The sequence below is a fragment of the Dermochelys coriacea genome, chromosome 18, assembly GCF_009764565.3.
Source record: "Dermochelys coriacea isolate rDerCor1 chromosome 18, rDerCor1.pri.v4, whole genome shotgun sequence".
Taxonomy (NCBI): domain Eukaryota; kingdom Metazoa; phylum Chordata; order Testudines; family Dermochelyidae; genus Dermochelys; species Dermochelys coriacea.
The window spans coordinates 18,590,763-18,606,636 of NC_050085.1; the positions used below are offsets into that span (position 1 = coordinate 18,590,763).

At 46.2% G+C, this 15,874-nt stretch overlaps 1 protein-coding gene across 1 annotated transcript in view; it reads left to right on the forward strand.

The window, feature by feature from the left end:
- The window catches only part of PLCH2 (phospholipase C eta 2), a 322,908-nt gene that overhangs the window by 246,130 nt on the left and 60,904 nt on the right, over positions 1 to 15,874 (forward strand). The window contains 3 exon segments of the mRNA XM_038376889.2: positions 1,512 to 1,605; positions 12,400 to 12,603; positions 14,285 to 14,405. Of these exon segments, the coding sequence (XP_038232817.2) occupies positions 1,512 to 1,605; positions 12,400 to 12,603; positions 14,285 to 14,405 (419 nt within the window).

Consider the following 15,874-nt stretch of genomic DNA (forward strand, 5'->3'; position numbering starts at 1 on the left):
AGCTTTCCTCCCACAGATAGTGCTGCCCTCTTTAATGCAATACGTCTAGAACAAGCAGGTGTTGCTACTGTAGGTTTGAGCCTTGTCAAAAACAGAACAAAAGCATGCAACAGCAGTGCTGAGCTAGGAGCAGGGAAATCCCTTGTTGTGGGATTGGGACTAGAAATCTCATGAAAACTGGCTTTCTTATGAGATCCTGCCTTTGCTGGTCATGGCCAAGATGTAAATGCTGCAAGAAAGGTGTTTTGGCAGGGAGACTTCTGGGCTTTTGTGTCTCAGCCCAGCCCAGCCAAGCCAGGACATTCAGTGGAAGGAGAGAGCTTTTTTCATGCTCCTTAATCTGCTGTGTTTTGAACTTCCCCACAAGAAGGCTCCAGTCCAGTGTCAAAACTACTGATCCTTTGGGCATGGGTCCACCTTGCCCAACCCACCACCATAATTAGTCCCTTTGTTGGCAGACTCAGCAGAGAGGAGCAAGGACGGAATGGTCCATGCACTCTGAAATCCCCTTGCAAGTGGTTCCTCCTGGTCAGGATACAGTTCTGTTTGTGCACTTCCAGGGAAGCTTGCACTGCCACTGCCATGCTGTAGGTCTTCTGGTGGATAGATGGAGAACGCGCTGCTCCAGGCATCTGTCGTGAGATGTTTACTCCTCGTCCCTCTTTATGCTTTACTTTGGTTTTACATGTGTATTTTTGAAAGATTCTGATTGGCTTTTTCATCTGAGCCACTCTTTGGGACAGGCACCATATGGTCGCGTGTGTGCACAGCACCTCGCACAGAGAAGCCTTGATCCTGATTTGTAGCACTACTGACGACAGATATAGTAAGTAATTGGTCACCCAGCTCTGTTTACATAATGCAGGGCTGTGTAGTTCCTTTTTTAACATAAATGGAGCTAACCATAAATGGCCTAATTTTCAATTGTCAGTGTCTCAGAACATGCAGAATTTTCTCTTTGCACACGTCTTGAGGACCAGAATGAAATCCTACCATTGATCAAAGTAACGGATGCCCTAGAAATGCTTCCAATAATCTCCTGTCCTTCTGATACCTGGCCAATTATTATAATTCATTCTTCTCTCCACTGGCTCCTGGAGTTCTGTTTTGTTGCATGCCTCTAAAGTGAAAACTTTTTGACAACACAAATTAATCCTGCAGCCAAAAGACCCTATTGGGCCATAGCAAAACATGTGCTGTGTGGTTGCCCTGTGGGGTTAAAAACACTAAACAAAATTGACCTACAAAGCAGAAATCGGGCTCTGTGTTTTATTGTGTGCTATCAGGCAGCTGCCAAAGGGACTAACTTTTCACTTAGCAGCCTGATTCTTATCTGACCTGACACTGAGTGGCGGAAGTGGGAATTTTAGTGAACAGTGTAAAAATCCTAGTGCTAGTGCAGAAAATACAACCAGTTCTCGTACTACACAGAGAGAAGAGAACTAGTGGAGCAGTGGATGATTATTTAGTTAACGAGATGTTCTCCACTTCATGTTCTGTTTCCTTTTTAGATGACTAATGTGACCAAGGAGTACTGCCTGGAAATTATCAATCAATTTGAACCATGTCTGGAGAACAAGAAGCAGCGGGCTCTGGGAATAGACGGTAAGTTGGTTTTTGCTGCTGTTCTGGAAAATGCTCAATGGACGCTAAATGCTAGTTCGAATTTGACACTTGTTTGAGTACTGTATGGTGTCCCCTTGCATACGGGATGTTTTGTCTGTGCTTTTCTGTTAATGTTGTTGATGTGGGCTGGGATTCTCAAAGGAGCCTAAGGGAGTTAGAGACCTGGAGGGATGATGCTCCTGTCATTGCAAGTCAATGGGGGTTGGATGCCTGTCTGTCATTTATGCCTTTGAAAGTCTCTCCCCAGGTTCTATTGAAATGCAATGGAATTTGGTACTTAACTCCCCTAGGCATCTGTGACAATTCCAGACAAAGTCTTAATCCCCCTCACCCCCCAATGAACAACAAATGTTAAAGTGTTAATAAAACCAGTGATCTGAGCATGTGTCAAATTATTTACAATGGGGGTGGTAAATAATGTTGCCCCAAGAAGCACACTCTCAGCAGGCCCGGTGCTAATGGGCTCTCACTGAACGCCAGGTGCTGCGCTGAACAAGACTTCAATGTTCGCCAGGTGGTACAGGTTGCTTTAGGGCTGATTCTGAATCCCTTACTCAGTACAGTGGCCCCTTTATCCACGGTGGTCCCATCAACTCCAAAAGCAAACGAGTGCTAGTCAGGCCCTGGAAATGTTGTTTGGCAATAGATTGTATGGGAAGTGTCGAGCTATATTTAGAAAAAAAAAGCCATAATATGCACATCTGTGGCTGTGTTGAACTAATGCAGAATGGTCAACTATAAATTGGTACAGTCTGTTCTTCAACCCAAATGAATGGGGTAGTTTCCAATACCTGGAGTCACCTCTTTATCGTTGATGAAGGATGGTTCCTATATAATGGATTCAGGTCTCTCCTGCTCTGGGGACTGAAATCTGTTGCCCTGTCCCTTACAGCAGGTAAAACACTCCATCTGGGATGTGTTATGCTTTACACCCACTTCACCTGAGTGTGAGAATAGAGAATTGGGTCCATCAGCTTGGCTTCTTTGTGATTGAACATTAGCCTGATCTTATCTGAGACTTAGACATGTTAGACAAGAAGGGATCATTGTGATCATCTAATCTGACCTCCTGCATAACAGAGTAATTTCTGCAATGAACCCAGGTTGTCTGAGTGAGGGAGAACATCTGACTTTACTCTCATTATGTTTTAACACAACTTCTCTTCCTTCTTACCGTTAAACTCAAAGTGCGTGGGAGTTACTGCTCACGCCTGTGCTCAAAAAACAAATTGCACAGATATTAGTTACATTGTATTCCCTATTAGGTTCTATAAGCATTGCTTATGGAGAAGTCAAGCTTATGAGCAACAGTACTTACACATAACAGGCAAAGCATAGACTGTGGGGTCACCTTGACAAGAGGCACAGAACTACATTACTCACGGCTGGTTGTGCTGCTGTGAGAGATTTTGGAGCACAGTTGTTACTCTACCATGAAATTGAAGTCTAGCACAGGAGCCAGTAGCTTGGTCCTCATTTGAGGAGTTATTGCAGAGGGACTCCATATGATTTCTTTCTTACTTTTTATATATGCAGTTTCTTATGGATAGAAAAGATGCTCTTGTGCTTAAGGCACAAAATAGGGAGTCAGACTTGGGGTCTACTCTTAGTCAGTGGTGAGCTGGTGCTGGTTCGCACCGGTTTGCTAGAACCTGTTATTAAATTTAGAAGCCCTTTTAGAACTAGTTGTTCCACGAGGGACAACCGGGCCTAAAAGGGCTTCTAAATTTAACCGACCAAAAGTGGCGCCTTAGGCACTGACTCCATTTTCCAAGGGGAAAATTTGGTGGGTGCAGAACACCCACCGGCAGCCCACGGCACCGCTCTATCCCCAGCCCCAGCTCACCTCCGCTCCGGCTCCTCCCCTGAACGCACCGCTCCGCTCTGCTTCTCTGCCCCCCCCCCGGCTTCCCACGAATCAGCTGTTCGCGCGGGAAGCTGGGGCGGGCTGAGAAGCAAGTGGTGGCTTCGCACTCAGGCCCAGGGAGGTGGAGGTGAGCTGGGGCGGGGGTGCGAGGAAGGCTGCTCGCGCCACAGCAGGTAACCCGGGGGGTGGGGCAGGGGAACCGCTCCCCGCCCCAGCTCACCTCCACCACCCTCGGCCCGAGCGGGAAGCACCACTGCCTGCTTCTCAGCCCTCCCCGGCTTCCTGCCGAAGAGCTGATTCGCGGGAAGCCGGGGGGGGGGGGGGGGCGCGGAGAAGCAGAGTGGGGCAGTGCATTCAGGGGAGGAGGTGGAGCGGAGATGATGTGAGCTGGGGCCAGGCGCTGGACGAGGAGCTGCCTGAGGGTGCTCCAGCCCCGGAGCACCCAGGGAGTCGGTGCCTAAGGCGCCACTTTTGATGTGATCAGTGGGGGGAGCAGCCGCTCCCCTGCCCCTAGGAACCAGAGGGACCTGCCGGATGCTTCCTGGGAGCTGCCCCAGGTAAGCACCGCTGGGACTCCCCACCTCGCCCCCCGGCAGGTCCCTCTAGCTCTTAGTGGTAGGGTGGGCACCCACTACGGTGGCCCATGAGACCCTCCTGCTTGGTGCTGGGGGAAGTTAGGGGACAGGGGAGAGAGGTGGATGGAGCAGGGGTCTTGGGGGGGCGCATCAAGGAGTGTGGGAGGTTGGATGGGACAGGAGTCCCGGGCGGGCGGGGGTGGGCAATGACTCCCTCATGGGGTGAGGAGGGAACTGGTTGTTAAGATTTTGGCAGCTCATCACTGCTCTTAGCTCTGTGCCAGACGCCCTATGTAACCTTGGGTTTAGATTAGTCTGTGTCAGTTTTCCCAGCTGCAAATGGGAGTAATAATAACTCTGACCTCCATTCTTCCCAGGAGGCTGTAAAGCTTCACTTCGCTAATCTTTTATAAAGCACTTTGAGATCCTTGCGCTACAGAAGCACAGAGCATTGCTCTTTATTATTGTGGTTTGAAAATATAAAACAAGGGCTTGAGGTAGTTGACGGAATTTATGATGAAACGTGCTCTATTTCTCCGCAACTTTTTATTGATAATTGGTTGCAGTTCTAAGATCCTACCTGGTATTGATCAAGCTTTTGGTCTGCCAAAAACTGCTGAGAGAGAGTGAGTAAGTCTGGTAAATGTCTTGTCTGGGCTGCCTATCTAGAAACACACCTGTCCCTGTTTTGAAATGTGCAGAAAACTGACAAGTTGTGTGTATCTAGGACTCTTGTTTGCAGGCATAGCAATTATTGCAATTCTTTCTGCTAGTCTACACATCTCATTTACCCATATCTTATCCCATGACCTGATTTTGAGAGCCTGCATGGCTAATAAAATAGCTATTATATTTGGGGGGGAGGGATTGAGAACACACTTTACACATTACTAGATTTTGCTGAGGATGGGCAATAGCCAGGCCTGAGACTAATGTGTGAGCTCCAGGAGTTATTTTTCATTAGGATGAAGAAAGGATGGAGAGGGACAAAGCCCCTCTGTTTTGCTCAGATAGTGTCTGAGGGGGGCTGTGTAGGGCTGTTTCCCAAGCATTCTCCCTCTTACTCCATTACCTTTTTTAAATTGGTATCTTCTTCAGGGAAAAGTTCATTCTTCAGGGTTGTCCACTCTGACATGTCTAGCTAGCCCCATGTCCTATACATGTTTTTTTTTCTTCACATAGGGGGTTGTATAATCTTATAACCTCCTTAGACTTCAGAATGCTGCTGCTTCATGTATGTAATCTAGTACAGAGTTCAGAGTAGCAGCCGTGTTAGTCTGTATTCGCAAAAAGAAAAGGAGTACTTGTGGCACCTTAGAGACTAACAAATTTATTAGAGCATTATAAATTTGTTAGTCTCTAAGGTGCCACAAGTACTCCTTTTCTTTTCGCTAGTACAGAGTTGTTCTTTTCATGGGTTTGTGTTCTCTAGACTTTAGGTCTCTCTTGCCCTCTATAAAGGCTAGCTGGAATAGGGCTAGCTAGAGATGCTGGATTGTAATAGTGCTGAAGACAGAAGTCCTCTGTTTTTCCCCAGAACCAGTACAGCTACACTCAATGCAGTGCAAGTTCCCTGCCAATGACTTGGAGGGCCCATTCTCTCCTGGTGATCTGTTGAGATTGCCTAGTAGGGATCTAATTTATGTCCTCTGTAGTGGTGGCTTCTTGTCATGTGACACCTGACTAGTAGGAACTGGACTGAGATGATAATTTTAATAGGATCATGGTTTGCTGCTGAGCAGAATAAAGCACCTTGTGTGACAGGAGGCTTTCCTGAGAATGGAGTCAAGCTCTCAAGGTCTTTGTTTCACACTGCTGGCAGCATCCCGAGGCATTCATTTTTCTTCATTCTAGAGCTGACGGACACAGTTAGTGTTAGCTAATTACGGCAGTTTCAGCATTAAACTTCAGCAAGCGCATGAAACAAGCACCAGGGCCAGTTCACAGGGTGCCCAATTAGCGATACACAGAACCGCTCCTTCAGCAGTCAAATCTATCTTCCAGAATGAGGGAATTATTAATTTGCTGCAAGCAGCGGTACTATTTTTGCTAGTGTGCAATACATCCTATTGATTTTTCATCCTAGCTGATCTATCTTGGGTAGCCTCTTTCTTTTACGCAAGCTATGGTAATGGTTTGCTGGAGGAGGTGTTCTGATCATGATATGTTCAATTATCTTGCAAGCTATCTTAGTGTTGGCTACAGGAGTTACGAGCCTGCTGATTTGAAAGTGACTCCCTGCTACATTGCATTCAGCACAGGCCATCAAATAGGGTGAAATCTCGTTATCAATAGTTGGTGGAAGTGGGGTGGCTAGTGCTATTATTGGGCCTGATTGCTTATTTCTGTTTGAGACATGTCTGATGGAAAGAGAAAATGCTACAGTGCAAACATTATGCTCCCCTCTACTGAGATAGTCTTGAGATACAGTAGCAGTGTGACTTGCCTATGTAGTTCGTTGGTATTTTTGCCGTTCTAGCAAAGATGTTGTTTTTAAAGAAAAATCTAAGTGGCATGAATGCAAATCAAGCATATAATGATTTAATCAATGAAGATCGGGTGTCAGTTTATCTGCATAGATCCACAACTAAGCAATTAAATACAATAATAATTAGTGAACAATTCTTTTTCTTTCAACATGTATTAACCCAGTTACTCTTATGGAAAAGATCCTGTTGTGTTTAATAGGAATTAAACCAATTGGGTTCCACAGAAATTACTTAACATACAGAATGTTAATAGATAATGAGAACCTTTTCTGTAGGTGGTATTTGAATTCTCTGTTGCAGGAACAGAATTCTCTGTTACCTTCTATAGCAGTGGTCCCCAAACTGTGGGGCATGCACCCCAGGAGGGGCACTGAAGAATGTTTCAGGGGGATGCATCGGGCCTCGGGCCAGCCCCTATGGGGGACAGGAGGGAGCACCGCCAAGCTCTTCCCTCAGCCTCAGCTTCTCTCTGCCCCCAGTCCAGTTCCTCCCCCATCCCTAGGTCTGCCCCCAGCACTGACTTCAGCTCAAACTCCTCTGAGCCAACTGTGCAGTAACAGAAGGGGACGTGGACTGATTCTATTACTGGTAAGGGAGGGGAGTGACAGGAAATGTTTGGGTACCACTGGTCTATGGGATGGCTGGAAAGCCTATAAAATGGTTGTTTTCCATTACATCCTATAGAACTCTTCCATAACAGGAGCGTGACCTAACTTAGTTTTTGAACCTTCATGATACGTCCTATAGAATTGCATGGAAAGGGAGGACACAGCTGAATACAACTGACAGTCTCTATTAGGAGTGTTATTACATTTTTGCAAGTCTTCGTGAGAACGTGCAGACTTTGTTTTGAAGGTGAAACTTTTGGCATCTAAGATGGCATATACAGGGATTTCCCTTGCAAGAAAACATAAAATCCCTATGGAAACAAACATCTGAAAAATTGAGCTTTTTCCCTAGTGGAAATTCAGTTTTTCCCATTTGTTGTCTTTGTTTTTACCAGCAAGGAGGTGTAAATGACTAAAATGACTGTGTTGCACTCTTTTTATTTGTATTTATTTATTTATTTTTAACGCAAGTGTTTGCTTCTGGTCTGGCTCGTTTCTATGCAGGCAGGATTGCCTGGCTTTGAACACCATTGTGGAAAGGGGGAAACATGAGGTGCCCTGTTGAGGTTGATGTCCATTTGCAGAGTTGTGTAGGAACGCCTGATTCAGCATAGCACTTCGTGCTTGCTCATGGGATTACTTGACTACTTAAAGTTAAGCCTGTGTTGAAGAGCCTACCCTAGCAGGGTCTGCACTAGGGCTAGGTTGAGGCTTTGCAGAGCTGTCTCAGGGTGGATTATTCAGCACTTAACTACCAAAATTCTCATTGTAGCCTGTGTTTAACAGCTCAGTTTAATAAGCATGTTTAATTAACAATCAAAGTTAGAATTTGAAGCCAGCAAGAACCATCATAAAGGAAATGTTTTTGCAGCAATTTATCCCCAAGTTAATTTTCCCTGCAGCTTGAAGGCCAGTATTGGGAGGCTGATTCAGATTGTTTATTTGTGTTTTCATTTCCTGGGTAGTCCTCTACTCTTTGACGGACTGATGTATTGTTTCACTAGAATCATAGAAGATTAGGGTTGGAAGAGACCTCAGGAGGTCATCTAGTCCAACCCCCTGCTCAAAGCAGGACCAACCCCAACAAGTGAGCTTGTTAATTCATTTAGGATGTAGCAGCATCTTCATATAGTCCCCACTTTGCTTATGGACTAGTGAGAGAGATGTCAGGGGAATGATTCATGACAAAGCAGAGATCCCAGGGAATAAAGTCTTCATTGCTGTGGAGAGCTGTTAAGACCCATTTGCACATGGGGAACATGCAGCATTTCAGTGGAGGTGAACGAAAGGGATTTGTGGGATACTTGGGATGGAAGTTATGGTTTTTACTAATCCTCTGTCCTGCCCGTACTGGGATGTGAGGCAACAGTTTCTCAACTATGGGAGAAAATCAGCGTCCCAAAGCTACTTCTCCAGTCCCTTCTTCCCCCCCCGTGTTCCCCCAAGTCTGTAAAGGGACGTACCAAAAGATGACATGATGGATCATTGTGCAGTGTCCTTCAAGGCAAGGAGTCTGCATGATCAACAAAGATTCCATCGCTTTGGGAAGCTAATTCTTCAGGTAGCATCTCTCTGCCTAGTCCAACTGATGAGCGGCCTGGTGCCAAATCCACAGTATTTCAGCGACCTGCAAGTTTGATAAAGATACAGACAATAATGTGGTGCTGGCCTCTCTTGTCAGCGTGCATATGTGGAAATGTGGTGGCCCATTAAAGTCAGGGATTCAAGTGTCTGTCTGCAGGAGCCAGGCAGAAGGGCAGACCAAGAACCAATGCACAGCCATGCCAGATGGGTTGGGGGCTGAGGCTTTCTCAGGAAGGCTCTCATGGAAGTTGGAGGAAAGAGAGAAATCCTTTCACGTTGTCCCTGGCTGTGGCCAGGCATCGGAGCCTGTCTGCGTGGATGACAGTAACCCCTGCAGCTGTTACTCTCACTCTGCATGTAGGAGAATGGCCGGTGCAGCTATGTAATCATGGCTCGACCAGCCAGAAACCTTCATACTCCGGACACTGTGGTGCAGGGAACACCTGTGGAAGAGCACTCTGTAGCATGCATGATGCCAGCAGCCCCTGAGAGAGGGGTCCTCAAATCCTGCCTTTCTTTGTGGAGTGAACCCACACTAGATTTGCCAAGTTAGGGGGGCAAGGTTTGGTCCAGACAATCTCATATGACCCTTACTCCTGACATGCAACACTGTTCTCTCAATATCAAATTCCTGAATGGGGGGCCTCTGAATGTGCCAAGTAGAAGTGTGGCTTTGTCATGTCCCCAAGGGACTGGGACAAGACTACCATCCCCCAAACTCATCTCATTGATAAGCAAAGATCTCCAGAGGCTTCCATCTGCTCAACCCTTGGCCAGCATCTGTTTAATGAAATGAACCTGAATCATCAAATCTAGGCAGTAAGCAAACACTGCCGCCCTCTGTTCGGCAGAAGGCAGTGCAGGAGAATGTAGAAGGCAACCAGGAGAGATTCCAGACACCTTTTCCCTTTAACGATACATCCTCGGAGCTAGTTATCAGACTCTAGCCATGTGACAGTTTTGAGTTCTGTCTATTCTGCGTCTGGATTTTTTTGTTTTTGTTTTTTTCTAACTACAGACTTTCGAGGTGAATGTAAAGATGCGTTTAGGGACTAGTTGCTCCGAAGGTTACAGCAACAAATCTGTCACAGCCCAAGTACAGACACAAAGTCAAACAGCAGCACTGTTGGGAAGATTAGGATATAGCTAGACCAAGCAGCATCAGAGAGCTGAAAAGATACAGAAGCCGCAACTGAAAAGTAAAAAAATATATTAGGACAGGCCGATGGAAGGTTTAAGGACTTGTATGTTGTCTGAACCGGTATTTAAGACCAATGATCAACTGTTTGTACCTTTATAGTGAGTTTGCCAGAGAGAAGGCATCCACTGCCCTGGATGGAATGCTAGAATTTGTGACAGTGCCAAATAAGTTTCAGATTCTTAATATAGTAATATACTTAGGAGTTTTGTAACTCTGACTTGTCTTGCAGCCTTTCACTTCCAAATCTGACATTTGGGTCAGCTTTTCTAGTCTAATTAAATCTCCATAGAACTGGCTTGCTACTGTATAGGAGATCATGAGTCAGTTGTGGCATATACTGTCCACAGAGGACATTAATTGTTGGAAGTCAGTCGTGGAGATAACCCAGTTGTTCGGTAGGAATTAGGATTAGTATCACAAATGGAACCTGGACACACTCTGTCATGAATGATGAGAAGAAACTGTGGGCCAAAGTACACAAGCCTAAATGAACCTGATCTGAATTAATATTGTGACATAAAACCAGGTTACTTTCACATAGCTTCCAGTTCTGTTGCCCACCTAACTTTGTGTCACACAGGCCACCCATCACTTCTGTTATGATTTATTGCTTCTATTTTTCAAGCACCGAGATGCTAGAGCCCTGTGGTGATATGTGCTGTGCAAACATGTAACAAAAAGACTGTATTTGCCCAGATAAACTTGCATTCGAAGTCTAATAGTATCATCTAACCTGAGCTGAATCAGGTTAGTAACACCTAACCTGGACTGGCTATCTTTTGGAGAAAAGATCTCCATCCTGATCCTAATCCCCTTGGCCAGAGTTATCCCAATTAATTCATAACAAATTTTGGAAGAGATATTTAACCTCCTGCTTCAGGATTAAGCCAATCTCTAATTATTAGAGACCAGGATGACACCTAATGTACGAGACAGTTTACCCCACATATGGTACTGCAGGGGTTCTTTGCACCTTCTTCTGAAACATCTTCTACTGGCCACACCTGGAGCAAGATATTGAACTAGATGGACCTTAGGTCTGGTCTAGTTTGGCAATTTCTAGGTATGTGAAAGATGGTAAGAGCAACAAAGTGTTACCCTTCTGTGAGCGCAGAGAGATATGTGAGAGAGACCATTCTGAGCTGTTGTTCGAATCCCACTGAGGGGAGTAAAACAACATTCATCGGGACAGCCAGGCTGGATCAAATGAATCCAAGGATCAGGGGTCTATCTCATGTAGTATCCTGGCTCCAACTGTGACCCACACCACATGCTCCAGAGAGGGTGCAAGAAACCCTGTATTGGTATTTATGGGATCACCTTCCCCGAAGAAGGTTTCCCATTAATCCCCAATAGGATTCATGCCCTGAAGTAGAGAGGTTTATATTCCTTCCAAAATATATCTTAAAATCGTTGTTCTTGAAACTCTGAATGTTCTTCTTATCAGTATAAATGTTAATTTTTTTTATTGCATCCTGCTAAGCTCTTGGCCTCAAAATGAAGCATTTAAAAAGCGTGTTCATTAGGGTTATAGGAGAGGGAAGGCCTAGCAACTCTGCCTAACAATCTGTCTGCAGCATAGTTCCTTTCCTTTGGGGTTAGCAGCTTCACAGCATTGTCTCTGGTGACCTCCAGGAATAACAGTGGACATTGGGAATAAACACAGAGGGAGCAGAAAAGCATGAATAACCTTTTCATTTACACATTATAAATGCAGATATGATTGCTCTCCAAGTGGGTGCATTTGTTTCGTTGTTTTCACAGACCCATATGCTCAGTAATTCCCATCAGAGAGCTGTCACTTTGCAAAGGAAAGTAAGGGTTTCTGAAAGACATCATGTTGGAAAAGAACCTGAGCATCTTGTCTTGCTTCTATAGTTCCCATCATCTCAGGGACCAACATAACAAGGAGCTCTCTTAAACTGGGGCTGGTTTTTCTTCAGGTCAGGGGATTGGAACCTCTTGGTGTTTCCATTTGGGAGTTATTGGCCTGGGGAATGTAGAAATGTGGTCTGTATGGAGCTGAAGCTGATAGGCTGCCAAAATGGTCAGTGGCCAAGGTTAAGACTGCATAATTCGAAAGGACTTTGACACCTGTATGATTGTGTTTTCTCTCTGATCGCTGATTTTAAACCATGAAATTAGGTGATCTTAGTCTCCCAATTTCTCTGCTTGCTTTTTCTTGAGTCTCAATGAGCCCGTTCGACATGGAAAGAGTCAAAACCCTCCATCCTGTAAAAGGAAAGCTCACCACTGCTCTCATGAGAATTTGGTGTTCAAACTGTTTCACGGCAGATGGGGTGCAGAGGGGTTTGTGTCAGACTGGTGTGTGTTGGGAAAGAGGAAGAAGGTAGATAAAGGAGAGTTCATACCAAGCAATCTCTGATTCACATTCTGCTCTCAAACAGAACAACAAACGCTGATGCTGGCCTATCGGTTTTTCCTACAGGCTTCACCAATTACACACGGAGCCCGTCGGGGGACATCTTCAATCCAGAACACTACCAGGTGAACCAGGACATGACCCAGCCTTTGAGCCACTACTACATCACCTCTTCCCATAACACCTACCTCATGGGGGATCAGCTGATGTCTCAGTCTAGGGTGGACATGTATGCTTGGGTGCTGCAGTCTGGCTGCCGATGTGTGGAAGGTAAAGACAGAAGGGAATAACTGTGAGGTAATCAGGAGGCTCCATAGTTCATGTGTCTCGTCTTTTAGGGAAAGAATCATGAGAGCAAAGTAGGTGGGTTGGGGGAAAGGTTTAGCACAATGTGCATTTCCTGTATAAGCAATGGCAAAACGGGGCTTCTATGACAGCCGTATTTATGGCCTCCTCGCTGGTGCACTTTCCATTACACAGCAATAGGAAGAAGCCTGAGGCCAGTGTTGTTGTTTATACTTATAAAAAATTATGAATCCGTCTTTCAAGGGAGAAGGCTCTTTTCCCAAAGCTATTCTATGCTAGTTCTCCATTAGCTGCATAGGACATGGGATGTATGGTTGAGCTATTCCAATTCCATCTAGTACAGGGCGTTGGTGCATATACATGCTAGCCTGGGATTTGCAGCCATGTTGCTAAGTGGGAGGGAGTCCCCGGTATGGAAAGGGGGGTCACGCTACGAAACTGTAGTGACAACCCGTGCACTCCACAATGGGTCTGTTATTTGTTGCTGGGGAATCAATCGTGGAGTCTGTTAGCGTAAAATATCCTGCAGGTAGCAGTACCCATGTTGTCCCTGTCTCCAAGGTCTTGACCACTGTATAGAGGGTCACCGTCTCCAGGAGGTAAATATGGCAGCCTGCTCAGGTTGAGGTTTGTGAATGTGGTAACACATTCTTAGGGGAATGAAGCATTACCTGGAAATATGCCTATAGGTGAGTGTAAAGCTAGGGAAATTCACAGGAGGGACAGAGGTGCTTAGATCTTGGCATTACTGCTACCCTGAGGAGCTCTGCTGAGAATCTGCTTTCTAGTCTAGTGCTGAATCCGAATGGGATTTTTTACACTTTAATATCTTTCTCTGCACTCACAAAAGAACATCTTTTTTGCTTGGGGCTTTCTCAACTGAAGGGGATCTGGGTCAACTGTTCACAACATAATTTCATGGCAAGCAAGTGCCTGCAGAGGAAACCACTCAGGGACCTATAGGGAGAGACACACATGAGGTAGGGGGAGGAGGCAAGCTTGCACTCAGCTGGGAGACAGTGGGGGCCAAATGCTGTGTCTGGGTCACAATGGGGAGTTGCAGGTTCTCAGCACCTTTCACAGCGGCACGGCCCCAAGTCACTCCTGGCAGGATGATACTACTGTAATGGGTGGTTATGCTGTTTGGCAAGATGCTCCCAGTATCAGGAATATCTCTGGCTCTCTTTTTAATGGGCTTGAGTCTGTCTGTCTGAATTATCTGTTATAACAGGGTGACCAAACATACTGACTTGCTGAGCTGCATAAGATGGTCTTCAGAAGTTCAAGAGCTGGGGTGCACCTGCTGGGGCTTGGGTTTCAGCCTTGCTCCTGCTGAAGCCCTGAGTCCCAACTGGAGTGCTGCATGGGGCTGAAGCCCTGAGACTCCCCCTCCTCGCTGGGCAGAAGGCCTTATCCCACAACCCTGCTGCAAGGCAGAGGTCCCAGGCCTCCTCCCTCCCTTCCTCCCCCTCTCTCCCCCCCACATCTAGTAAGTAGAGAGCAGGGAAGGAGTGGGGGGCTCCGCGAGCTGCACTTTAACTGTAAAAGAGACATGCAGCTTGCGAGCCATGGGTTGGCCACCCTGGGTTATAATCTATGATTCTAAGATCTAAAGATAAATGGGATCTTTTTTCCCCCTCTGCAGTTGACTGTTGGGATGGGCCAGATGGCGAGCCAATAGTCCACCATGGATACACCCTCACCTCCAAGATACTCTTCAAAGATGTGATTGAAACCATCAACAAATATGCCTTCATCAAGAATGAGTATGTACCCAGCCTGCTGCTAGCTCCCTTGGTATCCCTTGGCTGCATGGTCCTAGATCCTTGTTTAGGCAGCCTTGCTTCATGCAAAGGCAGTATGCAAAGCTGACTCAGTACTGTATGAGCCAGAGAAGCCTGCATGTGCTTGCTTCTTCCTGCAGTGAATAACTTCTGTATGGGAGGCGTAATAAGGCAGAGATGCTGGTTGGCCTGATAACTTGCCCTGTTCTATTCATTCCCTCTGAAACATCTGGTACTGGCCACTGTTGGAAGACAGGATACTGGGCTAGATGGACTGTTGGTCTGACCCAGTAAGGCCTCTCTTATGTGGAAGGGCAAAATTTAATTAGACCACATGGGGCTTTCCATAATCTCCTATCTAAAAGCCGGAGACTCTAACACATTTTGACAATGCTTATCCATGTGCCAGTAATACCAGCGTCACTGGGTGGGAAGTTGGGCAGCAAAGGGCTAGACAGAGGCAGTAGCCTGGACCTGGGTTACTCAGCCCATTCAAGGGAAATGGGATTTGTCTGAATCCAGCATCTGGCAGGAGACCAGAGAATCACCAGAGGGGAAGATGTTTCATATAGCTGACCGTACACACAACCTGCACTTACGATGTGAGGAGTTGGGATTGTCTGTTTGGATATTGAGATGAAAGGGCAGGGCAGCCACCCAAGTGTCTCTGTAAAGGATGTTGTGAAAGGCAGGGGACAAGTGCCTATGGCACTTATCTGTTTTGTTTTGTTTTTTTTCTCTTTCCTTGAATCTTTGTCAGATGAAGCAACGTGCCTGCTGAAGAATGCTGGGGTTGGGGTACAGATGGGTGTTTCAGTTAAGCTTCCCCTGTTGCATAGCTGCTTTCTGAGTTACCTCTACAACATGCGCCTGTGTGCAATGAAGAGTGGTTATTGTATCTCTAGTAATCCTAAGTAGGCAGGGACTGTTCCCCTGGTGCTGAAAATCTGTTCCTGGATCCTCTGTATTTGCCTGGTTTGACGCTTTCTACAGAGCAGCAAATCTGATGAGAGTGTGAGCAAGGTGTGAGAGCACAAGGCTTTCATGGAATTCTGGAGACCTGTATAACACCACACTGGGAACATCTGGGTTTCCAGTATCACACCCATCTTTGTTCTCTGCCAGAGAGACAAAAAGCTGTGCAGAGCCATTGTAACCCCAGAGCCTGTACATGAGAGTATATGTCTGCTGCACCCCAAACCCAGCCATGCTTGGCCTTTTTTCCTGATCTATAGTTCTGGGAGTGTGGAAGTGGTGGGGGGGGGGCTGGGAGGGGGGAGTTATAGCAGCTTGTTCCACAACTGACTTCAGGAACCCAAGCAATTCCCCAAACCATCTGCTTGGAAGAGCAAACTTGTTACATAGACTTCTGCTTCTCCAGAGTAGCTTATACAGGAAAGCCCTGGTAGTTATGGTCACTGTGGGCAGCAACAACTAGCTATTGACAAAAG